The sequence below is a fragment of the Bubalus kerabau genome, chromosome 9, assembly GCF_029407905.1.
Source record: "Bubalus kerabau isolate K-KA32 ecotype Philippines breed swamp buffalo chromosome 9, PCC_UOA_SB_1v2, whole genome shotgun sequence".
Taxonomy (NCBI): Eukaryota; Metazoa; Chordata; class Mammalia; order Artiodactyla; family Bovidae; genus Bubalus; species Bubalus kerabau.
In genome coordinates this window covers 74,299,294-74,325,372 of record NC_073632.1, presented here as the reverse complement: position 1 = coordinate 74,325,372, position 26,079 = coordinate 74,299,294, and the positions used below count along the sequence as shown (strand labels likewise).

Genomic DNA, 26,079 nt, shown 5'->3' with positions numbered 1-26,079 from the left:
GTGTGTGTGTGTGTTGGGTGGAAACATGAAGAGATGAATCTTCTTACAGTGGAAGGTTCACAATGGGAACTAGAGATAAATATAGTTTATGGAAGAGATGGGACAAGGCTATGATGGGGACAAAAGCAAGAAAGAAACTCCTGCTGGCAGTACAGATATCACGTAGTGAGAGCCTAGGATTGGACTGTGCCATTGAATTTTGAAAAAAAATGTGAGGAGGGAAGGAGAAGGACCCATGAAAGAAGACTGTTGAGTTTGGATCAGGTTGATACCAGGTGAAAGAGTTTGGGAGGATGTGAGTGAAATAATAAAGACAGATTGCCAGAATATTATAGAGCAATAAAGGTTTTTAAATTGCCTTAAGCATTTATTTTTGACAGTCTGTGAATTTGTTTTCTCATTTTCTGTCTGGGAATTAATTTGCCTGTTCGATCCAATCATTTACTTGTTTCCCCTTCTACCTTGATAATTGCATGTGAGTTTTCCTAAATAGAAGTGAAAAATGGGGAAACGTTTTCATTCCTTTTCACTCTTTCTAGCCTTAAAAAAGCTTACCAAGACAGTTTGAAGCTTGTGGCCAAATTAAATCTCTGGGTGTTCCTGATTTCACTTAGGAGAGTTCATCTATGAAAAGGCTGTTGGTGCTACCCACCTTGCCTTCTGTATCCTGTGGCTCACAGAGCAGGACTAGCATCAGAGAAGAGTATCAGACATGTCTATTGTACTTTCCTGACTCCTTGTAAACTGATAGATGATCACTAGCCTGCTGCTTAATTCTAATTTTCTCTGTTTATCCTATTTAAGTATTGAAGTGAAGTGTTAGTCACTCAGTCATGTCTGACTCTTTGCGACCCCATGGACTGTACCCTGCTAGGCTCCTCTGTCCATGGAATTCTCCAGATAAGAATACTGGAGTGGGTTGCCATTTCCTTCTCCAATTTGATTTACAATTAATTCTACTCCACTTAAAAGACCATGATCTATTTGGTAGCTAATACCTACGATTCTTGTCAGTCCTGTTTTTCCTCAGGACATTGATTTATTTGAGTTCATGGAGTTATATCTTCCCTCTTGACTTCGTGTAAAGAATTATAATCATTGGTCTTGAAGTAAAATCACTGACCAAGTATCATGGATTATGTTTATCTTTTACCCTTTCCATTTTGGGTGTATATATGTATGTAACAAAGACCATCAGAAAGTGTAATCATATTTAATTTTTAGAATTGCTAAATATTCCTGAGGTCATTTTGGTTGGCTTTGTGTGGCTTTCTACCATCAAAAGTTCAATGCCTCAAAGATATAACGCATTCTTTTCTTTCTTTGATTATTCATAAACTCTGAATTTGTTGTCTGCAGATTACATAATTGACTATAAATGAATAATGTGTGGAATATTGTTTGTTTTCTTTCTTCCTCAAACTTATCTGTAAAAGCCTGGCAGTGTAGAAGCTCAAGGATTTCTTCTTATCAATATCGATAGATAACAATTGACTGCTCTTTCTGTACAAGAGTAACACACTCTCCTACTGTTGGCAGAAGTGTCCTTTCAGTGTGTTTTTCAGGTGTGTCATGTCAAGCACTTTACAACTTTTAACTGAGCTCCTGTGACCAGTGTTACAATATGGGGGCTCTGGCAGTGGGCTGGGTCTCTTCTTAATGAAAAGCAGTCTGATTTAAATATCTAATATTTATAAAATTATTTTATTTTAGAATAAAACATAGAGAAAACCTCACAAGAAGTGAAAACTATGACTCAATGAAGTTTTATAAGATACCCACCACACAGATCATGAAAAAGACTACCAGCCGTCCTAGAGGCTCTTTTCAAGTTCTCCATCTCAGACACAACTGAGTCATCTCCCTACCCCTATAAATAGTAATTATCATGACTTTTAGCCTTTGTTTTTCTTATGGTTTTTGTCATATATATACTCTCCTTAGATGCTATAGATTAGTCTTGTCTATTTTTAAAAATATATCTTTTAAAGTCCTGTTAATCTCTGTATTTTTCCTGTGCCCTTTTTTCCTTCACAATTTATCTGTTGAGCAACCCAGGCCATTTGACTTGTAGTTTTCACACAGTCTGCATTCTACTGATTGCATACAAATGTCCTCTTCAGTTCATGTTCCTTTGAATTTCCTGAAAATTGGCAGCCAGATCTAGATTCAGGTTTGATTCTCTGGCAGTACTAGAGGTGGTACATAGTGTGATTACCAGAGGCACAAAACGTCTCATTTCTTTTTTTTTTTTTAATCCTGATACCAATTGGTGCTTAATGCCTATATTCATTCCTGGAGGTTGTCAGTTATGATATTCTGGTTTTATTATTTCTTTTGTGTTTTGCTTAATTAATGAAGACATGCTTCTCATCATCTACTATTTGACTACACAATGACACAGTTCATTTAAAGAAAGGGATGGTAGCTTCTCAACTCTTTCTTTAATTATTGGTTTTCAGTATAATTGGTTGGTTCCTATCATCATCAAAAGATGACAGATTCTTCTTTTTTCCTTTTATTATCATGAACTCATGGATTTATACATATTTAATGGACTTCAATGCACTGCAATTGCTACTGTTTTTTTAAACTCAAATCATACCACTTTTTGCTGGTGGTTGGCTCCTGAATCCTTTTGATATGCCTTCAGTAGTCTTTGATAGCTTTATTGTTGCAAGGAATTGTTTTATGTGATTGTGGAACCTGGGTAGGCAGGTTAAAGTCTATAAGTCAAGCACTTGGAGAGGGCAGACTGGAATACTCAGCCACAGACTAAAGTTGCTATTCATGGGTGGAATTTCTTCTACTTCAGGGAGGCCTCTGATCTACTAGGATATTCTCACTTGCCTAATGTTGGTTGGTTATGGACTTTAATCCCATCTACAAAATACCTTAGTAGAGACAAATAGTTAATGTTTTGATTGAATAACTTGGGACTATAGCCTTGTCAGGTTGATACATTAAAAGAGCATCACAATTATCAAATATATTATTCACTTAGATATTGTTTTATCTTCATAATATTGCTATTATTAGAATTTGCAGTTAGAACTTTTACACAGTTATCTCACCTAATATTCTCAGTATCTCTGTTGAATAAACCTTTACAAAATTGATGTCCCCATTTTTAGATGAAAAGGCAGAGACTTGAGAAGTAATGAGAAATTGTGAAGCTAATAAGTAGTCATTTCAAGACTAGACCATAGGAGTCATCTCCTATAGTTCTGTCTATTTACTCATGACCTCTTTGTGTGGTTCCTCATATTTATCACCTTGTCCTCACATCGCAAAGATGCCTTTGCTTCTTAGGTTAAAATTCATTTTCGTGTTTGATAACTGACTTTATTTTTTGTTAAGCTTGGCTAATGATCCTGATTCTCCAGCACATTTCCTGCTTTATGTCAGAATTACAACATTTGCATCCTTTTTTCCTGTGTCAAATATCATTTACCTTGTTCAGTCTTTTCATTGCCATATAGTAAATGGGTGGTGAATTTAGGATTATAATTTTAGTGTAATTTCTCCTAAAGGAACATTATTTCCTTATTCATTATTTCCTTAATCTACTGAAGTCAGTATGATTTGTAATGGATATAAATGAGTGCTTTTCTCAAAATGGTAACAATTTTTTTCTAATTTTTTAAATTTATAAATGTCTAAATCTTTGTTTGCCGTGATACTCTTTCATGTTTCTAAAATTATTTAATTTAATTGTTCAATAATAATGCTGATAATGATAGCTTTATCTCTATGATATCTATGAGAAAGAAAAAAAAAAAATTCATATGGCAGACAAGTCCCAGGAAGAAATCCTCAGGTCCTTGGCTGGATTGTTATATGATTCACTGATTCACATCAACCTTAATTTTAGTGGGCAAATTTAAACTGAGATTAGTTTTGTAAAGAGCACTGGTACTGAAAAATTATATGCAGTCCCCTAAATATTATTCTATAGGAATTTAAATGCAAAACATAGAAAAACAATCACTTGCCCTTTTTCCAGCTCTTAAGAGGATGGAGGAGACACATATCATTATGAAAGGTAGTGAAAAAGAAAGCAATAAATGTAATTTAATTTTTCTTCATGTCAGTAGAGTGAAATAATCTCTACAAGTGTTCTATGTACCACATTATTTAATTTAAAATTAAATCGGATTAATTATTCCTCAAGTTTTGAAAAGAGAGACTGAAATAAACTATTCCATATTTTAACCATAGCATATTAACTTTTAGGATTTCAAGCTGAAAATAACAGAGAACCAAATGTGTTATATCATTAACAGGAAATCCAGAAATAGGGGGGCTATAAGAACTGTTGACATCATTTCATTTTTAGATTTTTAAAATTTTTCTCAAGAGAATAAAGTGAGGATTTATTAAATGGTAGTACACCCATGGGGTGAGAGTGGGCAGACTTGGGTGAGAAGCTTTGGGCACCATTTAGATACATAATCAAGAACCTGAGTCTGTGTTTCTCCTTAATGTGACATCCTCATCATTTTATTCATAACATTGAGAAAAAGAAGAGGAACCATTGTGCTTTCTCTAGAAATGAGGATATCTTTCTGGAAATAACATGGCTTATTCCTATTATTTCTCATTGGCCAGGATCACACCCATTTTTAGACCTGTCAACTGTTCATGGGAACTGGACCTCCATGATTGTTTTTGACCAATTGTCTCAAGCTGAAATATCTTGATTCATAACCTATGGATCTTGTAAAAATATAGATTTTGATTCAGTAGATCTAAAGTGATCTCTCTAAACTTTGCATTTGTAATAATCTGACAGGTGATCCTAATGCTAATGCAATAATAATACTGGGAAATAACCACTATTACCACTACACTACTTTATGCTGGGAACTGAACTTGACAAATAAATACTGCATGCACCCTTCATGATGAAGCTTACTTAGTTTAATTAGAGGAGTGATAATAGTCAGCAATTCCAGTGACTTGCCTAGAGTTACTTGGTAAGTGATGAGTCTCAGCAGCCTATACTAGAGACAAAATAAATAAGAAAGCATGACAAGGATCTGGGGTGGGTGGGGGAGAGAAGAGGAATGAAGACAGCAAAGTGCTAGGTTATAATCCTTGGATAATATAATTTTGTGGTTCTTAGTATTTCTCAGAGTTGGGGATTTTGCAATGGAGAAATCACATAAAAATCTCCAAGCAGAATAAAGAGCCTGGAACTGAAGAATATAAAGGCAGAAAACTATACGTGAACACTGCTGCATAGGGATAAAATTACCATTACTTCTTCTTTCTGTCTTTCATAGCCCTGCCTACTCTGCTAAATTGATACCTTGTAGGCAGGCAAAGATCTATTATTTTGGATTATAAAATAAAAAGTTATCATTATTTTTGAATTCTGAAATGTAAATGTCATAAACTGCTACTTTTAACTTTAATGCATTACTTGAAGTAAATAAAATGCATTACTTGAAGCAAATAAAGTACATTAAGCTATGTCTAGTGTAGTAGACTGTCAGAGAAGGCAGTGGCACCCCACTCCAGTACTCTTGCCTGGAAAATCCCATGGACAGAGGAGCCTGGTAGGCTGCAGTCCATGGGGTCGCTAAGAGTCGGACACGACTGAGCAACTTCCCTTTCACTTTTCACTTTCATGCATTGGAGAAGGCAATGGCAACCCACTGCAGTGTTCTTGCCTGGAGAATCCCAGGGACGGGGGAGCCTGGTGGCTGCCGTCTCTGGTCGCACAGAGTCGGACACGACTGAGCGACTTAGCAGCAGCAGCAGCAGTGTAGTAGTCTACATTTTCTCACTGATATAATGCATTGATCAAGACTTAACAACAAATAATCAACTCATTTGACTGGACCTGTGATACAAATGAAGTAAAAACAGCTCTGGTTTATTTTAGAGGAAATATTACTAAATTTTGTGTCTTTAAACCTAGTTTTGAGTTTTAATCCTGCTACTAACAGGCTATATATATATAGCACATTTCTAATCTTTCTGGATTTTGATTTTATAATCTACAAATTAAAATGACTATCACATAAAATTTGAAATAGAGAACAGTGATAGAATCAGGATAACAGCTAATATAACATGAGGGACATGGAGGGGCTTATTAAGTGATTTTTGAAGAAAAATCTGAAATTATGACTACAATTATTTTATTGTTATTTTGAGAGATAATTAGCACCTAAGTGTACTATACTCATTAATTACATCAACAATATGTATCCTATATAAGCCTATACATGTTATCACTTTATTAGCATAATAAAAAAACACGTATAAACACAGTGTAATCAACTTAGTGATCTCCGGATGGGATTGCCTTAAGTAGAGCCCTCAGCAACTCTAAGTTGTGGTTTAGCTCAGAAAGAACTTTGTATAAATGACCTCTAGATGTCCTTGAGGTTCTATATTTCTGTAGCTTCCCTTTAGTATTTATTTTAATTAATGATTATTATATATTTTGCTATAATAACTTATGAAAGCCTCAGGAAGTTTTACATGACTCTTACCTTTAAAAATATCATGTGTATGAATTTAGTACATTTTAACAAAGAACTTTTTCCACAAAATAATAATATATTGCATAATATGATGCTGTGGAAGAAAAAAATGCAAGATTTGAAACCCTAAAAAAAAAAGATTTGAAACCCTACCTTCAGGATGATTTCAGTACACAAAAAGGTAAAAGGGCATCCAGATATAGAATATATTATAGAATTGATTCAAGGTAGAAATGGGGGTTACATTTTTATGATAATCTCTGAGTTCCTGAGACCCTATTCATGACATTTTCCGTGGGGATGGCAGGTAGAAGAGTATGTTTAAATTGATGAAATGTGAGCTTGAGGCTGAGAGGACATTGTTTGTCTTCATAGCTCATGTCATTATGGGCCTCATCTAGGAATACCTAAGAGTTGCTGGTGTCCATTGTTGGGTAATTCAGATTTTTCACAAGAGCAAATGACTGATTCCAGCAGAAGTCAGTAGTGGTCTTGTAACTGTTGCAGAGAAATAGAGTAGATCCTATGTTGGCAGTACATAAACAGTGGAAAGTTTTTAAACATTTGGAATTCTTCCAGGCTAGTGAAAATTTCTGAAATCGCTGCTTATAAAGTAAATTAGGGTCAGAAAGTGAGGTCTCACTAACAATACAAAAGACTGAAGGACTAGGAGACAATCTCAGCAGCAACCGTAATTCGGATTGAGAAAGCTGTTTTAGCACAGGAACCAGGTAGTAGTGAAGGTGTTGAGCATTGCGGAGGCCTACGTGAATTTTGGGATCATGAGAGTATTCACAGAACTGTGGTGGACAGGATAATTTGACCTGGTAGATAATTGATTGGAAGTCATTGCAGAAGCTGGGAATTCCAGAAGAGGTTGTTTGAGTGGGATTGTGAAAGAGCGATATACAAGTGAGAAACTGGGATAGAGGGTAAAGTAGAAGACACTGTGCCTTCCTTTGGGAAAAGTTTGGAGGAAAGTGTTACTGTGAGATGAATGACAGTGAAGATGGAAAGATGAAATAATCATTATTGAGAGTAAAACATTAAGGGTATACTTATAAACTCATCACAGAAGAAGATGGATTTTGAAATCCATCTTGAAAGTGCTAAAAGATGTGAGTGTGTTTGTGCACGAGTAAAATAATTTAGAAGGCAACGTAGGAAGCGGGAGTTGATTGGTGTTGCCAAAGGAAGAACTGAGAACTATAAATGGTAGTAAGAAAGGTGGTGGAAGATGGAGAGCACCACTGGAGATGTAAATTAAGGGAGATGAGGTGAGGGCATGTAGCTGTATGAGTGCTGAGTCATGGTCTGCCTTCTCATTGGAAAATTAATATTAAATAATGTGATAACTGAAAAAATGCAGGTTGAGATTTACATGCATAAAGTTTTTTTGTTTGTTATGTGATTGATAGGGAAAGAGAATTCAGACTGCGTTTTATGAATTTATATTTTAGGGCTGGTGAGTATAAGCTGCTCTTACTCTTTGTGGGTTAGGAACAAAGAATTAACAAAACACTCAATGAATGAAAAATGCCAATGTTAAATTTGGGACTTTTTATCTGCAGGTATATATAAGTATATATACATATATATATACATATATATATGTCAGGTCCATGGATCAAGGCAAATACTTATATGGAATGTCAGGTCCATGAATCAAGGCAAATTGGAAGTGGTCAAACAAGAGATGGCAAGAGTGAATGTCGACATTCTAGGAATCAGTGAACTGAAATGGACTGGAATGGGTGAATTTAATACAGATGACCGTTATATCTACTACTGCAGGCAGGAATCCCTCAGAAGAAATGGAGTAGCCATCATGGTCAACAAAAGAGTCCAAAATGCAGTACTTGGATGCAGTCTCAAAAATGACAGAATGATCTCTGTTTGTTTCCAAGGTGAACCATTCAATATCACAGTAATCCAAGTCTACACTCCAACCAGTAATGCTGAAGAAGCTAAAGTTGAACGGTTCTGTGAAGACCTACAAGACCTTTTAGAACTAATGACCAAAAAAGATTTCCTTTTCATTATAGGGGACTGGAATGCAAAAGTAGGAAGTCAAGAAACACCTGGAGTAACAGGCAAATTTGGCCTTGGAATACAGAATGAAGCAGGGCAAAGACTAATAGAGTTTTGCCAAGAAAATGTACTGGTCATAACAAACACCCTCTTCCAACAACACAAGAGAAGACTCTATACGTGGACCTCACCAGATGGTCAACACCGAAATCAGATTGATTATATTCTTTGCAGCCAAAGATGGAGAAGCTGTATACAGTCAGCAAAAACAAGACCAGGAGCTGACTGTGGCTGAGATAATAAACTCCTTATTGCCAAATTCAGATTTAAATTGAAGAAAGTAGGGAAAACCACTAGACCATTCAGGTATGACCTAAATCAAATCCCTTATGATTATACAGTGGAAGTGAGAAATAGATTTAAGGGCCTAGATCTGATAGATAGAGTGCCTGATGAGCTATGGACTGAGGTTTGTGACATTGTACAGGAGACAGGGATCAAGAACATCCCCATGGGGAAAGGAATGCAAAAAAGCAAAATGGCTGTCTGGGGAGGCCTTACAAATAGCTGTGAAAAGAAGAGAAGTGAAAAGCAAAGGAGAAAAGGAAAGATACAAACATCTGAATGCAGAGTTCCGAAGAACAGCAAGAAGAGATAAGAAAGCCTTCTTCAGCGATCAATGCAAAGAAATAGAGGAAAACAACAGAATGGGAAAGACTAGTGATCTCTTCAAGAAAATCAGAGATACCAAAGGAACATTTCATGCAAAGATGGGCTTGATAAAGGACAGAAATGGTATGGACCTAATAGAAGCAGAAGATATTAAGAAGAGATGGCAAGAATACACAGAAGAACTGTACAAAAAAGATCTTCACGACACAGATAATCATAATGATGTGATCACTGACCTAGAGCCAGACATCCTGGAATGTGAAGTCAAGTGGGCCTTAGAAAGCATTACTAGGAGCAAAGCTAGTGGAGGTGATGGAATTCCTTCACGACACAGATAATCATAATGATGTGATCACTGACCTAGAGCCAGACATCCTGGAATGTGAAGTCAAGTGGGCCTTAGAAAGCATTACTAGGAGCAAAGCTAGTGGAGGTGATGGAATTCCAGTTGAGTTATTCCAAATCCTGAAAGATGATGCTGTGAAAGTGCTGCACTCAATATGCCAGCAAATTTGGAGAACTCAGCAGTGGCCACAGGACTGGAAAAGGTCAGTTTTTATTCCAATCTCAAAGAAAGGCAATGCCAAAGACTGCTCACACTACCGCACAATTGCTCTCATCTCACACGCTAGTAAAGTAATGCTCAAAATTCTCCAAGCCAGGCTTCAGCAATATGTGAACTGGGAACTTCCTGATGTTCAAGCTGGTTTTAGAAAAGGCAGAGGAACCAGAGATCATTTTGCCAACATCTGCTGGATCATGGAAAAAGCAAGAGAGTTCCAAAAAAAACTCTATTTCTGCTTTACTGACTATGCCAAAGCCTTTGACTGTGTGGATCACAATAAACTGTGGAAAATTCTTCAAGAGATGGGAATACCAGACCACCTGATCTGCCTCTTTAGAAATCTATATGCAGGTCAGGAAGCAACAGTTAGTACTGGACATGGAACAACAGATTGGTTTCAAATAGGAAAAGGAGTACGTCAAGGCTGTATATTGTCACCCTGTTTATTTAACTTATATGCAGAGTACATCATGAGAAATGCTGGACTGGAAGAAATACAAGCTGGAATCAAGATTGCCTGGAGAAATATCAATAACCTCAGATATGCAGATGACACCACCCTTACGGCAGAAAGTGAAGAGGAACTCAAAAGCCTCTTGATGAAAGTGAAAGAGGAGAGTGAAAAAGTTGGCTTAAAGCTCAACATTCAGAAAACAAAGATCATGGCATCTGCTCCCATTACTTCATGGCAAATAGATGGGGAAACAGTGGAAACAGTGTCAGACTTTATTTTTCTGGGCTCCAAAATCACTGCAGATGGTGATTGCAGCCATGAAATTAAAAGATGCTTACTCCTTGGAAGGAAAGTTATGACCAACCTAGATAGCATATTCAAAAGCAGAGGCATTACTTTGCCAACAAAAGTCCGTCTAGTCAAGGCTATGGTTTTTCCTGTGGTCATGTATGGATGTGAGAGTTGGACTGTGAAGAAGGCTGAAGGCGGAAGAGTTGATGCTTTTGAATTGTGGTGTTGGAGAAGACTCTTGAGAGTCTGTTGGACTGCAAGGCGATCCAACCAGTCCATTCTGAAGGAGATCAGCCCTGGGATTTCTTTGGAAGGAATGATGCTAAAGCTGAAACTCCAGTACTTTGGCCACCTGATGCAAAGAGTTGACTCGTTGAAAAAGACTCTGATGCTGGGAGGGATTGGGGGCAGGAGGAGAAGGGGACGACAGAGGATGAGATGGCTGGATGACATCACTGACTCGATGACGTGAGTCTGAGTGAACTCCGGGAGTTGGAGATGGACAGGGAGGCCTGGCGTGCTGTGATTCATGGGGTTGCAAAGAGTCGGACACGACTGAGCGACTGATCTGATCTGATATATAAGTATATAGACACATGCATATATACAAGATAATGTGCATGTATATATCATTTCAGATATAGAGAAGGGTCTTAAAGATACAGTAGATTTTAACATTTTAAAACTTATTAAAGTAATTAATTCCTTTATTATTTACTAGTTTAAAAATGCACAGTATTTCAAACATTCAAAAAAATCTATAAAAAAAGCAAAAATTAACCACTAACATGCCCAACACTCTAATTTAATAGAAACTGACACTCTGCTTTTTTGTCTTAATTTTTCTAAACAACTTTTTCCCTAAGATTTAAACATATGTTTCAGAGGAATATAGGAGATGTTCTACATTCACCAGGACTGTACTGGTTTTAGTTTGCTTAGTTTAACTGCCATGTTGAATTTTACTGATTGGATAAGTCTCAGTTCATTTATCCACTACTCAGGTATATTTTATGGGATCTTTCCCATACTTAACTATTACAAATCATTCTGAGTTGAGCATTCTTGTACATATCTGTGATCACACATGAAAGGGTGACAAATGTAAAAATGGAACTATCGTGTTCTATGTTTTCTGCATCTTCAGCTTTACTAGATAGTAGCAAATAATTTTCTAACATGACTGTAACCATTTACATTTCCATAGGTAATTTTACTGGTCTGTTTTACACTGTTTGATGAGATGATACATCAAATAATGTATTGGGATACCAGGAATACTTAGCATTTTACCTACCAGACATGAGAATGAGGATGATGACCATTTATCTTTCATAGTTGTGGCTTTTCTTTGCCCTTTGTGCTATCTATGATATAAAGAATTTTAAAATTTGGGCTGAGGATCTCTTTTCATGGTTATTATACGTACACATTTTCTCTCTTTATAGCCTCTCCATTTGTTGACAGGATTATTTGTCTTTTTCCTTATTGAACTGTAGAAGAATTTTATATAACCTGACTATTTATCTTTGATGGTTATTTTCATGACAAATAATCTTATCATGGTTTGTGGCTTGCTTTTTTCACTTTATATATGATATCTTTCAATATATAGAAGTTAGCAATTTTATTGTAGTTGAATTTGTCAACCACATTTTTTATGGTCTTGTGTGAGGCATCCTGATATTATAAATATATTTTCCAATAGTTCATTTTGAAAGTTGACAGATATGCTTTTAACTTTTAGGTTCCTTTGATTACTTCTTTAAATGGTATAAATTGGCTGTCATTAATGCCAAAGAGATAAAAGTTTGCAAAGAGTACAGATTTTGGCTTGACTGTAAATTATTCATTAGTATTTTGTAGTCATCCTGTCATGATCACATGCTATGCATTTAGAATACTGAGATGCATTGACCATGGTCTCAGTCTCCTGAAAGGGACAAATCTAATAAGCACATGCAGTGCAGTATAAGGGCTAAAAGAAGACTTTACATATATAAAACCTGGGAGAAGGGAGATGGCAGTGAATTATTTGCCAAGAAGCCATTATCTGTCCTGCTAATTCATATACTCTGGGCTAATAGAAATTTTATGGAAAACTGAGATTACTATTATAGTTTAGCACTACACCCCTTAAGGGAAACCAATATTAACTTACATCCTTTTTCTGATTGAAAGGCAATAGTGAAAATTTGTGGGGCTACACGAATATTTTCCTCCTAATTTTAACAAATAGTAAGTTATCACAGATGTTGTTTGCCAAGATGCTTTAAATTTCTGGAAATGTTAAAACCCTGTTTTATAAAAGATTGGTTTTTGTTTACAGAGACGAAATGGTGAAGATATACCTGTGGCTCAGACTAAGAACATCAATCACAGAAGATTTGCTGCTTCCTTTAGATTGCAAGAAGTGACAAAAACTGATCAGGATTTGTATCGCTGTGTAACTCAGTCAGAACGAGGTTCTGGTGTGTCCAATTTTGCTCAACTTATTGTAAGAGGTAAAGTAAAATTGCTTTCACTTCATGAAATTGCATGGCTTCATTAGAACAAAAGCGACTTTTGTAGATATTTGGATTGATTTTTAAATCTAGTGCTCTTTATCTCAAATTACTGCAAAAACCATATCATTATAAAAGTTCTGAAAATATCTTAAGGTCAAATTAAGATTGTTGTTTTATGGTGTGTCAGACAAGTTTTCAGTAAGTGATTTTTATCAAAAGGAATCTATTTAATACTCCAACAGGGCTAAACATACATAAAATACTTTATTTTGCCATCAATTTAAAGCTACCAGAGGAATTGGTGAGGGATTATGATACATTGGTACTTTTCTTTAGTGGATACTGGAAAAACAAGTACAAGTGCATGTATAAGTACAAGTACAAGTATAAGTATAGTACTTGTATAAGTATAGTATAAGTAAATATAAGTATAGTACTTATACTTGTAGAAGTACAAGTACAATGTATATTACATTCACTGAAAATTGACTGAGTCCCTATATAATTCACTCTTCTAGGTTGTGGAGATACAATGGTTAGTAAAATACAAAGACCCTCCCCTATGTATGTAGGGCTTCCCTGGTGGCTCAGATGGTAAAGATCCTGCCTGCAGTGCGGGAGACCCAGGTTTGATCCCTGGGTCAGGTAGATCCCCTGGAGAAGGAAATGGCAACCAACTACAGTAATTCTTGCCTGGAAAATCCCATGGATGGAGGAGCCTGGCAGGCTATAGTCCATGGGGTCGCAAAGAGTTGGACATGACTGAGCAACTTCACTTTCTGTTCCCTATGTAGCTTAACACTGAGGTATAATAGGCACATCATATATAAAATTTGTAGTATCACATCAAGGGATGAGTTATGAATAAAAATAAATACACATAATGAGGGGGATTGATGGCTTAATTAAGATGATCTGGAAGGCCTCTTTGTGCACATGACAACTGAGCTGAATCCTTCAAAAATGAGGACGTCAGCCATGTGAAAATTTAGAGGAAAAGCAACTTTTATGAATAGACTATCATGCATCAGTTGTTTATAATAACAAATGAAAATAATTATAAACCATATGTCTCTTCAAGGAGAAGTTTGGCAGATTTTAACAAAAACATTTCATCTGGACTGAGATTTGTCAGAGGTGTCAGGGAAGGCCTTTGTCATTGACTTTCTTTGAGATAGAATCTGAAAGTTGAGAAAAAGTTGCTCAGATGAAGGTTGTAGTTTTGAGGGGCAGAGGTAAGAAAAAGAAGGATCAGCAAGCAGAGAGCAAGGGCAAGTGTCAATGCTTAGAGGCTAGAAGGAGAAAATGAGATAATCCACATTCAAGTTAATACATTTTATAATGCTTAACATCAAATGTCTTTTACATGTATTATTTCATTGTTAGATTTACTTGATTTTAATACTTTAACCTTTAGTACTTTCAGAAGAAAATTGAAATTCAGACTATTTGATAATTGCCCAAGGCCACAAAGATCTAATAACTGGCTGAGCCAGAATTTAATTCCATGTTTCTTAACTCCTGGAACTGGGCTCATTCTTTTCCACCAAAGCTTTATCTCACATTAACATTATTAAATAATGCTATTAGCTGCTTGTAATGTTTTTGTCTTGAGAGATTCTGTAGCTCATTAAAAAAGAGAAGTTTATCTTTGTAAATTGAATAGAACTATTATAAATAAAACTTTGCTTATAGCTCCAGAGTCAGCTTATATAGCACATGCTTTAGTTCATGAAATCACAGCCCCAGGTCATTGACTAACAAGATAATATGGTAATATTTAACTCCAGTGTTTAGGTAAACAATTTAACATATATTCATATATGTTTGTATATTCATCTTTGGTGAGCCCTTTGCCTGCATCTTTCTCACCTGAGCCTGACGGTACCTTTGAAAAGCCTGAAGGTGTCCTTGGGTAATCTTCAGAGTAATTAATATGCTATGGATACAAGAAGGTGGGTGTGCTTTTGAGTCATCATGCTCGCTGTATCTCCACAGGGCTGTATGTGCATTCATGATGTGCAGCCGCTGAAGGAGACAGTAGCTTTTAATAATGCAACTAGAGTGCTTTTGACTAACCTACCGTTTTATATATATGTGTGTGTGTGTGTGTGTGTGCTCAGTTGCTCAGTTGTGTCTGAGTCTTTGTGGCTCCAGGGACTGTAGCCCTCCAGGATCCTCTGCCCATGAAATTTTCCAGGCAAGAATACTGGAGTACGGTACAATTTCCTATTCCAGGGTATCATCCTGACCCATATATATATATGGATCATCCAGACCCATATATATATATATAAAGAGAGAGAGGCATAAATATAGATCTATAGATATAAAAATTTTTGAAGTGGCCCCTGATGTATTCAACAGTTATAAAAGGCAGAGTTGAAGCCTTAGCTAGTTGCTCCCTTTAAATGTAAATTTCCTTCTTTCAGATAGCCATTTAGTGCCTGTTTGTTTTAAAAGAGATTTATTTTGGATTATTAGATCTTCCTTATTTATCTGAATTGAAAAGTAGATTTTATCAGAGCTTGCTTTTCGTTGCTTAGAGAATCTATATTATGGCTAATCTAGGAGTGCTACTTGAGAAGTAACTAATTATTTCAATAACATTTATAAAAGGAAACTCTGAATTTCATAGAAAATCTTAGCTATTTTTCTTTCCCCTTTTTTCCTTTTTGTTTTTTTATGATGTTCCTGCCATGTAACCTATATTTTGTTTTACACTTTATATTGTACTTGTTGGGTAAAGACATGATGGTGCTGTGAATGTACTATCCAGAATCTGTTTACATTTTAGAAATATATTTTGATAGTTTTGGCACCATTCTTTTTCTTTTTCATGTATTTTACTTTGATGTATATTTAACACTTACAGGTGATACTTTGCTTGCAGTTTGATTTGAAAACTAATATGAAACAATACATTCTCTTGTTTGTTCAGTAAGCACCAAATAAATATTGGTAACCACAAAATACACCCTTTGGGGTCAGCTCTCCTGGTGTTGAAATAGTGCTGAGAATTAACTATGGTGACAAGTCTTGTCTCTCATTGGCACTTTCAAAGCTGACATCCTGTTACATGGATACAAAAGATGGTAATTTTAAAGGAAATTTTGGGGGCAGTGATACGAATAGTCTTTAATAAGATCTGGCATAATATTGCCTGTTGTCAAAGATGACCCAAGGGTAAGAGTTTATTAGTGTGTTTTCTCCTAAACTGAAAGTGACAGGGCAGGCTTAAGGCTTTTTGGTTGCTGTTTGTTACAAATGAAAATTTCACTGCAGAATTCTCATGTTGAAGAGTATTGATCTCTGTGTTCCCACAGCCAGAGGAAGAAAAAAAAATGCTGAAATAGACTTTATCATGATTTTAGCTTTGCTTCCAGATCATTTTGAGTAATGATAACATTTTTGGTTTGTGGAAGCCAATCTTTATTGACAAAGAAGTTTTTACAGAGATGAAATGAAGAGCAGATGTTTTGCTCAGTGTTTCTACAAGATAGAAGTATAAAAAATGTGAGATACACATTGAAATGTGTTTATAAACTTCAGATGAAAAGCACCACCTGTAGTCTGTTATATTATAGATTCTCATTCTTTTAAAAAAATTTTAATTGAAAGATAATTGCTTTACAAAACTGTGTTGGTTTCTGCCATGTGGTACATATACACAATGGAATGCTCAGTTCAATTCAGTTTGGTTGCTCAGTCGTGTCCAACTCTTTGCGACCCCGTGGACTGCAGCATGCCAGTCCCCTCTATCCATAAGCAACTCCTGGAACTTACTCAAACTCATGTCCATCGAGTCGGTGATGCCATCAAACTATTTTATCCTCTGTTGTTCCCTTCTCCTTCTGCCTTCAATCTTTCCCAGCATAAGGGTCTTTTCTAATGAGTGGGCTCTTCACATCAGGTGGCCAAAGTATTTGAGTTTCAGCTTTAGCATCAGTCCTTCCAGTGAATATTCAGGACTGATTTAGGATGGACTGGTTGGATCTCCTTGCAGTCCAAGGGGCTCTCCAACACCACAGTTCAAAAACATCAATTCTTCGGCACTCAGCTTTCTTTATAGTCCAACTCTCACATCCCTACATGACTACTGGAAAAACCGTAGCTTTGACTAGACAGACCTTTGTTGGCAAAGTAATGTCTCTGCTTTTTAATATGCTGTCTAGGTTGGTCATAGCTTTTCTTACAAGGAGCAAGCATCTTTTAATTTCATGGCTGCAGTCACCATCTGCAGTGATATTGGAGCCCCCCCAAATAAAAGTCTGACACTGTTTCCACTGTTTCCCCATCTATTTGCCATGAAGTGATGGGACCTGATGCCATGATCTTAGTTTTCTGAATGTTGACTTTTAAGTCAAGTTTTTCACTCTCCTCTTTCACTTTCATTAAGAGGCTCTTTAGTTCTTCTTTGCCTTTTGCCATAAGGGTGGTGTCATCTGCATATCTGAGGTTATTGATATTTTTCCCAGCATGTTGATTCCAGTTTGTGCTTCATCCAGCCTGGCATTTCACATAATGTGTTCTGCATATAAGTTAAATATGCAGGGTGACAATGTACTGCTGCTGCTGCTGCTAAGTTGCTTCAGTCATGTCCGACTCTGTGCGACCCCATAGACAGCGGCCCACCAGGCTCCCCCATCCCTGGGATTCTCCAGGCAAGAACACTGGAGTGGGTTTCCATTTCCTTCTCCAATCCATGAAAGTGAAAAGTGAAAGTGGAAAGTGGAAAGTGAAAGTGAAATCGCTCAGTCGTGTCCGACTCTTACCGACCCCATGGACTGCACCCTACTGGGCTCCTCCATCCATGGGATTTTCCAGGCAAGAGTACTGGAGTGGGGTGCCATTGCCTTCTCCGTCAAATGGGTATATCTTTCCTTTTATCCTTGCCTTTAGCTTCTCTTCCTTTCTCAGCTATTTGTAAGGCCTCCTTAGACATAAAGTAGATTCTCTTCTTGATCTCCCTTCTTTTCCACCTGGCTGAATCAAAGATGCAACTAAGTTTCTAGCCAACTGACCCACAATAAACTTTTATAAAATTCTAATTGCTACAACTGACACTCAATTTCTATTCCCATTTGCTAACTATGCTTTTTTATTATTCCTTCTGTGAAACTCTTAATTACATTTTTGAAGTTCTTTAATGTGAAAGGCATAGTCTTTTCTTTGTCTTTGTTGTTGCTTAGACTACATTTCAGAAGGCAATGGCACCCCACTCCAGTACTCTTGCCTGGGAAATCCCGTGGATGGAGGAGCCTGGTAGGCTACAGTCCATGGGATCGCGAAGAGTCGGACTTGACTGAGCGACTTCGCTTTCACTTTCCACTTTCATGCACTGGAGAAGAAAATGGCAACCCACTCCAGTATTGTTGCCTGGAGAATTCCAAGGACGGGAGCCTGGTGGGCTGCCGTCTATGGGGTCGCACAGAGTCGGACACGACTGAAGCGACTTAGCAGTAGTAGCAGACAACATTTCAGTGGTGTGTAATCTCCATTATCAAAATTCTCTGAACATACATATTCAATTAATTTAGTTATCTATTCCTAATGAATACCACTGACCTCTAGCTGTAAAATGAAGTGAATGTCAACACATGTACCAGTGGAGGTGGCCCTGTAAAGCAAATTTCAGTGTTAGAATCATAAGGACTTTGGATTATTGTTGGTATTTGCCTTTGCAGAACAATACAAATTAAGGATAAGTGTATTTGCTGACTTTTATAACTGAAAGGTGCAGAGATAGGCTTCAGGGTTGGTTCATTTAGTCATGAAAGATCCAGGTTCTTTCCAGTTCTTCCCTCCAAAGTTCATAGTTTTGGCTAAGTCAAGATCCCTTGATGGTCACAGGATAGCCATATGGCTATACACTTCTTTGGTCTCATCCACATGGGGATAGAAAGGTTACCACCTCTGACATATCAAAAATTGCATGACTGCATATGGAGAGACAACTGGAATGGCCAGTAGAGGACTTTTGTAAGTGGGACTGCAGAGCATATCATTGTTATTCAGAGGGAGTCTACTCACATAAAAGAGGAACTGAGGATGTTTTTAACAAAAGGTACAACTTTACCTTGAAGGACATGCAGAGTTTGGAACTTGGTAATGTAGGAGAAGGGCGTTATCGTAATAAGTCAGGTAACAGTACAAAGTGGGACTTTGTGGGGAATGATGCACTGTTAATGGAGTTGCTTGTAGGTATTGTACAACATACCCACTATACCTGTGAAGGAAAGCTGTCCCAACTAACACTAAGTTTGCATTTGAACCTTTCAGATTCTACCCTTATTGTAATCATACGTAGTTTATATTCCATTAGAGTCTATCTAGTCCGTTGTTAAGAGTTGGACACGACTGAGCGACCTCACTTTCATTTTTCACTTTCACGCATTGGAAAAGGAAATGGCAACCCACTCCAGTGTTCTTGCCTGGAGAATCCCAGAGACGGGGGAGCCTGGTGGGCTGCCGTCTATGGGGTCACACAATGTCAGACATGACTGAAGTGACTTAGCAGTAGCAGCAGCAGTCCATCTTTGTTTGCTACAGCATTTGGCATATTTTTTACATAAATACAACTGATACTATTCTAAAAATTCATAAATAAAATGTAGCTGAAGTCAGAGCAGTGGGGCTGACTCTTAAAGACATAAGGAATGAATGATGAACTACATCCCTCCCTTACCTGGGATTACTGGGAATAGGAAGATTACTATGGAGGGAAGATTACTGGGATAGAGGAAAAGATGATGGCTGTTTGTTTTTTGTTGTATCTGAACCACTTTTATATGAACTAGGAGGGTGACTTTTTGTTTAGCATGAATTTTTTCTCACTTGAAAAACAATCTTGATGTAACTAACTTGTTGTAGTCTTTTGTATCTATCAGTTAAAAATCATATCTGACTCTCTCATTTTAGTGTTTTTATAATAGAAACAAGGGCACTTGAGAAGTGCAAAACACACATTCTAATACTCTTGTTAGCTGGTGGTTGAAAAGCCGTGAAATTTCTAGCTTGCGTCCTTTAGCATTCTCTTTAATACCACACACTATTTATTGATTGTTAGCTAGTTTTCATAGCACAGCTGGTTTTCATTCAAGCTGATTCTTGAATTCATGTATAGATTCTTTTTCTAACAGTGACTTAAAAATCCCTTTTCTTTGCTTCTCTTGTAAAAACTGGTCAACTTGACAGCAAATTTAGAGTTATCTTGGAGAATTCAATTTAAGCATTTGTTTTACAAAATCTGAAGTATAAGAACACAAGTATAAACCACATACAAATTTCCCCCAACTGCCCCTACGTTAGGAAAATACCTGCAGTCAGTCAAGGGATACCAAATGTGTCAAATTTGGAGGAGACCACAAATGTGGCATATGTAAAAATGCTATATTGGTACCCTTGAGTATGATAAAAGGAACATTTGGAGTCTCCTCTCATCCATAGGAGCTGCTTGTAATTCAGGTGATTCCATTCAATGTACAAGATGTCTGGTACATTTTTAAACTCTAAATGAGCAAAAAGATACTGGATGTCCTTTATTTTATTACCGAAACACTGTTCTATCCACTATTGTGCTCCATTATTCCAGATAATTTTTCCTATTAATTTTCTCCTCTTTTGTGTTCCCTTATGCTCTTTGATGAAAGTGATAGAGTACAGCAGTTGTCTCACTAGAGCAGTGATTTTCATGCTATTTATTTTCTTGTTTGTTTTAAAAATGAAAATGCAATGAGAGTTCTTTCTGAAAGAATTTCTGAGTGTATTTGCATAGGTGAATCTCATGTAGAGCTCTAATGTTTAGCAGTTGAGGCACTGATCATGGTTTTTCTTGGAATGTGTCTTTGAGGACTTTGCTTTTGTTGGAGCTTTCTTCTTATGAATTTAAGAAGGATCAAAGAGGACACAGAATGATCTGCATGCCAAATAATTCTTTGTGTTGAACTCAGTGTCCTTAGCTGCTCGGTCATGTCTGACTCTTTGCAGACCCATGGACTGTAGCCCACCAAGCTCCTCTGTCTGTGGGGCTTCTCTAGGCAAGAATACTGGAGTGGGTTGCCATGCCCTTCTCCAGAGGATCTTCCCAACCCAGAGACTGAACCCAGGTCTCCTGCATTGCAGGCAGATTCTTTCCCATCTGAGTCATCAGAGAAGCCCCCTGTTGAACCCTAGGGAATTTGATTTCAGAGCACTGATGATAGGTCTACACTTTTCTTCTGAGCCTCTCAATTCTATTTTCTTGGAGTTCATGATAAATATTTCTTCTGAAGGATCTATGTCAACTTCCCCGATTTTGTAATTTATATTCCCCTCCATGCTCATTCTTTTTCTTTCTCTTAGCCCAAACCAAAAAGGAGGCAATGAAGTCAATTTGTAACTTCATTGAAAAATCAACTAACAGCCTTTATTGAGTACTTAAAATGGTAAGGGGCTTCCCTCATAGCTGAGTTGGTAAAGAATCCACCTGTAGTGTAAGAGACCCCGGTTCGATTTCTGGGTCAGGAAGATCCACAGGAGAAAGAATAGGCTACCCACTTCACTATTCTTGGGCTTCTCTTTTGGCTCAGCTGGTAAAGAATCTGCCTGCAATGCAGTAGACCTGGGTTCGAACCCTGGTAGCTCCCTGGAGCTACCCACTTCAGTATTCTGGCCTAGAGAATTCCATGGACTGTATATATAGTCCATGAGGTCGCAAAAAGTTGGATATGATTGAGCGACTTTCACTGGCACTTCACTTTCACTAAATTGGTTATAATAGGCATCAGGAAATTACAAAGAAACCTCAGACATAATCTCAGCTCTCAAGCAATTTATAATTTAATTAATTGTATAGGAGATTGTTGAATTCTTGAATATTTGGGCACAGAGTTTTGACTTTGATTTTGATCAGATTTTTAATTTATAGAGGGAAAAATAATATCCTCCAATAAGTAGAAAATATACCAATGGATATTTAGCAAACTTATTAAGCACTCTTTTGGTCTATAGTGTGGTATATAATTTGTACTATGAGAGTCTTATCAAATGTGAAACTGAAGCTCTATAGCTGATAGACTGGAGTAAATCATCAAAGCAGAGAGAGAATTCATAGTTTTCAGTGGTATGTGTGTGCTGATGGTGGCATAAGTGGTGTGGTTGGACTGGACCCCATTAATTGTAGATCTTGAATTTCTTCCACTTTTCCACCACTTCATCTTCTAGAGTCGGTAATAGCAGACTTCCCAACCAGTGTATGATTGACAGGTGTTTCAGTGTTAAGCTTTTTTTCAGTTAACATAAACTATTTTCAAGTTAGATGTTCATATCTTTTTAAAAACTAGTTAATCCACATTCTGCTTACTAGTGAAATGGCATCAGGAACCTGACTTTCTAAGCACAAACTAGGAAATACACAGAAACAGAAACCACTGATGCAATGTTAAGTGGAAGTAAATATCAGGTAAATCAGTCAAAACCAACTTATTCAGCAAAGTTTATCATATTTTTACCGTAGAAAGAACTTTCCATTTGGGTTAATATAAATCATGTTATTTCCTTTCCTGAGAAACATTTGGACTAGTAAGAAATAAAAACAGTCAAAGGTCAACACAAATAAGTACAGATAAACATTTATATTCTCTTAATCCTGTGCATGGATTGTGTTTAGTTCATAGTTAACTAGTTTTTATAAAAAGAAAAAAAATTATAACATTTTCATGTTGAACAGGACGATTTGGAGGCTGAGGACTAGACAGAGATTAAATAATTGTGGCAAAGTATGAGCAGCTCTTCTCAGTGCATAAATCCATTACAACCTCTCCTTATCCGGCTTTCACTTAGCTCTGATGTTCGTTTTAGAGAAATTATGGCCTACAGAGGTGGTCTTATCTCTCATGGGTTGTAGGGCAGGGCTGTATTTAACTTTAGGATATCATTTAGAAGGTAACTTTGTTTTGCTTTGTTTTCTGCCTTCTGAGCCCTCAACTAAGAACATATTTTGTTGTCTTTTCTGTAGTGTTGTGCAATTCAGAATTAGATTTAGTTGTGATGGCACAGAATCTGTCCTTGTGTTAAAACAACAAAGAAACAACAAATGAATAATTACCTGTACCTCTGTTAGGAAGAAATTTTACCCACATGGTTATTTACATTTTCCTAATTGCCACTTGGATTTCCTATCATCTTCATATGCATATGGAAGGAACCATTACTGTTCTTATTTTACCTGCTACCCCCTCCAGTGAATTTCCTTCACATTAGTGAAAAAGAAAAATCACAGTGCTTTTCTGGTCCAAAGAATTTAAATGAAAAATGCTCTGAGTACCACTCAAAATTTCTTTTTATCACTCACCTCCTTAATCCACAGCAAGCATACTCCTGCCATTATACTATTATGGTTGTTATTTCCTCCACCTGGATTTTCTTTTTTTCCCCTCAAATAAATGCATACTTTCACATTCTTATCTTTATTCAGTTTTCTTTCAGTTTTTCCCCCAAATACTTAAAAGTCAAATGATAGTTATTTTCTAGTACAAAAGAAGATTCATTGATTTTGTTTTATAATATTTTTTCTCCAGAGTTATTTAGCTCTAAGTTTTCAAAAGATCTTTATGTAACACCTACTATTAGTATGTGCAGAACAAATATTTGTACAAGACAGTGGTCTGAAATATACTCACACTGTTGGGTGAAATATAGCAGCTAGAAATACATATGTTAATAGGCTGTTTCTTTCATTTTCTGAATTTTATTACGTATCCTTGGGTGCTCAGAACTTTCTTTGCCTTCAGTGCCATTGCTTTCATCCCTATTACCATTGTATTTTTACTGTACTTTTTACTTTTTTTAAATTAAGAAAAAAATTTCTATGTGCTGAGACTATTTTTATTGAGGTTTAATTGATTTATAATATTATATTAGTTTCAGGTGTACAACATAATGATTCAATACTTTTATCGATTATACTCCATTTAAAGTTATTACAAAATAATGGCTTTATTTACCTGTGTAGTACAATATATCTTTGTTACTTATTTTATACATAATAGTTTGTATCTCTTAATCCCATATGCCTGTCTTGCCCCTTCCCCCTCCCATCTCCGGACTGGTATTCACTGAAAGTGAAAGTGAAAGTTGCTCTTTGTGACCCCTCTGAGTATACATATAGTCCATGGAATTCTCTAGGCCTGAATACTGGAGTTGGGTAGCCTTTCCCTTCTCCAGGGGATCTTCCCAACCCAGGGATTGAACCCAGGTCTCCCTCACTGCAGGTGGATTCTTTATCAGCTGAGCCAGAAGGGATGCCCAAGAATACTGGAGTGGTAGCCTATCCCTTCTCCAGCAGATCTTCCTGACCCAGGAATTGAACTGGGGTCTCCTGCATTGCAGGCAGACTTTTTACTAACTGAGCTCTTGGGTATCACCAGTTGCTCTCTGTATCTGTGAGCTTTTTACTATACTTTGTAAAGAGTGCTCACTGGTCTCCCTCCATCAGTACTTGCCTCCTCTGTGTCCGTCTTCACACAATAGCTGACAGACTGACTGCTCTTCTGATTCTGATGGCTTCTTGGTTAGGCAGTATTAGTCCAGATGTCTCATCGCAGTCTTCAAGACCTATTGTCATCTGGCTCTGCCCACCTCCCCAGTCCAGATTCTCCTTTACTCATCAAACTCTAGCAGCACTGACTTGCTTTCACTTGCTTTCACTTGATCATGCTCTCTTCAACCTTAGGGCCTAGGCATTTTCTGTCCACAGTGCATCTTCACATTTTTTCAATATATTATTGCATTCCTAACATCTGCCTCCACCTCTCAATTAACTAAGTTAAGGACTCTTCCCGTTGCTTGTTTACTATTCTATTTCTATAGCCAGGACCATGGCCAATACCCAGCTGATATAATCAAGTAATTGTTCAAGAAACAAAAACAGCATAGATTGTAAAGTGCCATATGAATGGCATGGTCTTAATGTGTAGGACAGAGGAGGCAGCCTCATTCTTGACTTTACCAGTCGAGGAATGAGCTGTGGAAGAGGCAGACATCCGTCTTACCAGTGATGGATGGGTAGGATTTGGATAGTTGAAAATAAATATGGGCATTTCAAGCAGAGGGTGTGATATAGGAAAAGATATGTTCCTGAGGGCTACTGTTACATATAGACCACGACACAGTGTTTCACAGGGAAGCCTGATGTGACCCTGGAATTGTACTTTGAGGCCTAACTGTGGAGCAATTTGAATGCCTAAGGAATATGAATAATTATATCATTTGACCTGGGAACTTTTGGGAGTTTTGCAGTAGGTTACTCATGTCTTCATATCTGATTCAGAAAACTCGGATGAGAGATGATTTGGAAAATAATGAGTTTTCAGGGAGTAAGTTTAGGGGGCCCTAAAAATCTTAAACACTTGAGATGGTAAGACATCCTTAGGGAGGGTTGTGTTGGAAAGGACAAGTCAAAATTGAGAGATTATGGTGGAAATACTGTTAAGAATATTGTGAAATGACCAAAGATGGAATAGTCAGCCTGGGATACTAGGTGAAATATAGTATTATGGACAAAAGTTTGGAATGCTTGTAGAACTTACTTGATAGCATAGGTAGTCATTTTAGTTGTAAATTCTTGCTTGGGTCACTGGAGAGACAAGTTTTAAATCTTTGGGCATATGGGAAAGGCTTCAGCTAGTTGAAGGTTATTAACAGAGATTCAACACAAGATAAATTAAATAGACACTTAGTGTAGAGAAATTCTAGTGATAGAAATTATTTTGGAAGCTTCCATTTCAGAGTCCTTAGCCAATATTATTAGAATTTTTCATGTTGCTAAACTTAGGATAAAAATAGATTATGCAATTAAATTTGGAAAGAGAGTCCTGACATGGTTAAAATTTGGAAAGAGAGTCCTGACATGGTTAAATATAATGTCTTTCTTTACTCTTGACATTATTCATATACGAAATAAACACATGTGAGATATAGCGTGTGTAAATATTTTCTCCCTGCTGCTTCATGTAGATTGCTTTTTTGGGGTTTGAGTTAAGTGAAAATCTGTTAAGTGAAAATCTTCCTGTACTTTGT

The 26,079-nt window shown here is 36.9% G+C and overlaps 1 protein-coding gene across 4 annotated transcripts in view; it reads left to right on the top strand.

The window, feature by feature from the left end:
* Positions 1-26,079, top strand: part of PTPRK (protein tyrosine phosphatase receptor type K) — a 635,100-nt gene that overhangs the window by 350,279 nt on the left and 258,742 nt on the right. For all 4 annotated transcript variants that reach the window (XM_055535594.1, XM_055535592.1, XM_055535593.1 and 1 more), the window contains exon 6: positions 12,843-13,017. In XM_055535594.1, coding sequence (XP_055391569.1) covers positions 12,843-13,017 — 175 coding nt within the window. The remainder of the gene's footprint in view (positions 1-12,842; positions 13,018-26,079) is intronic.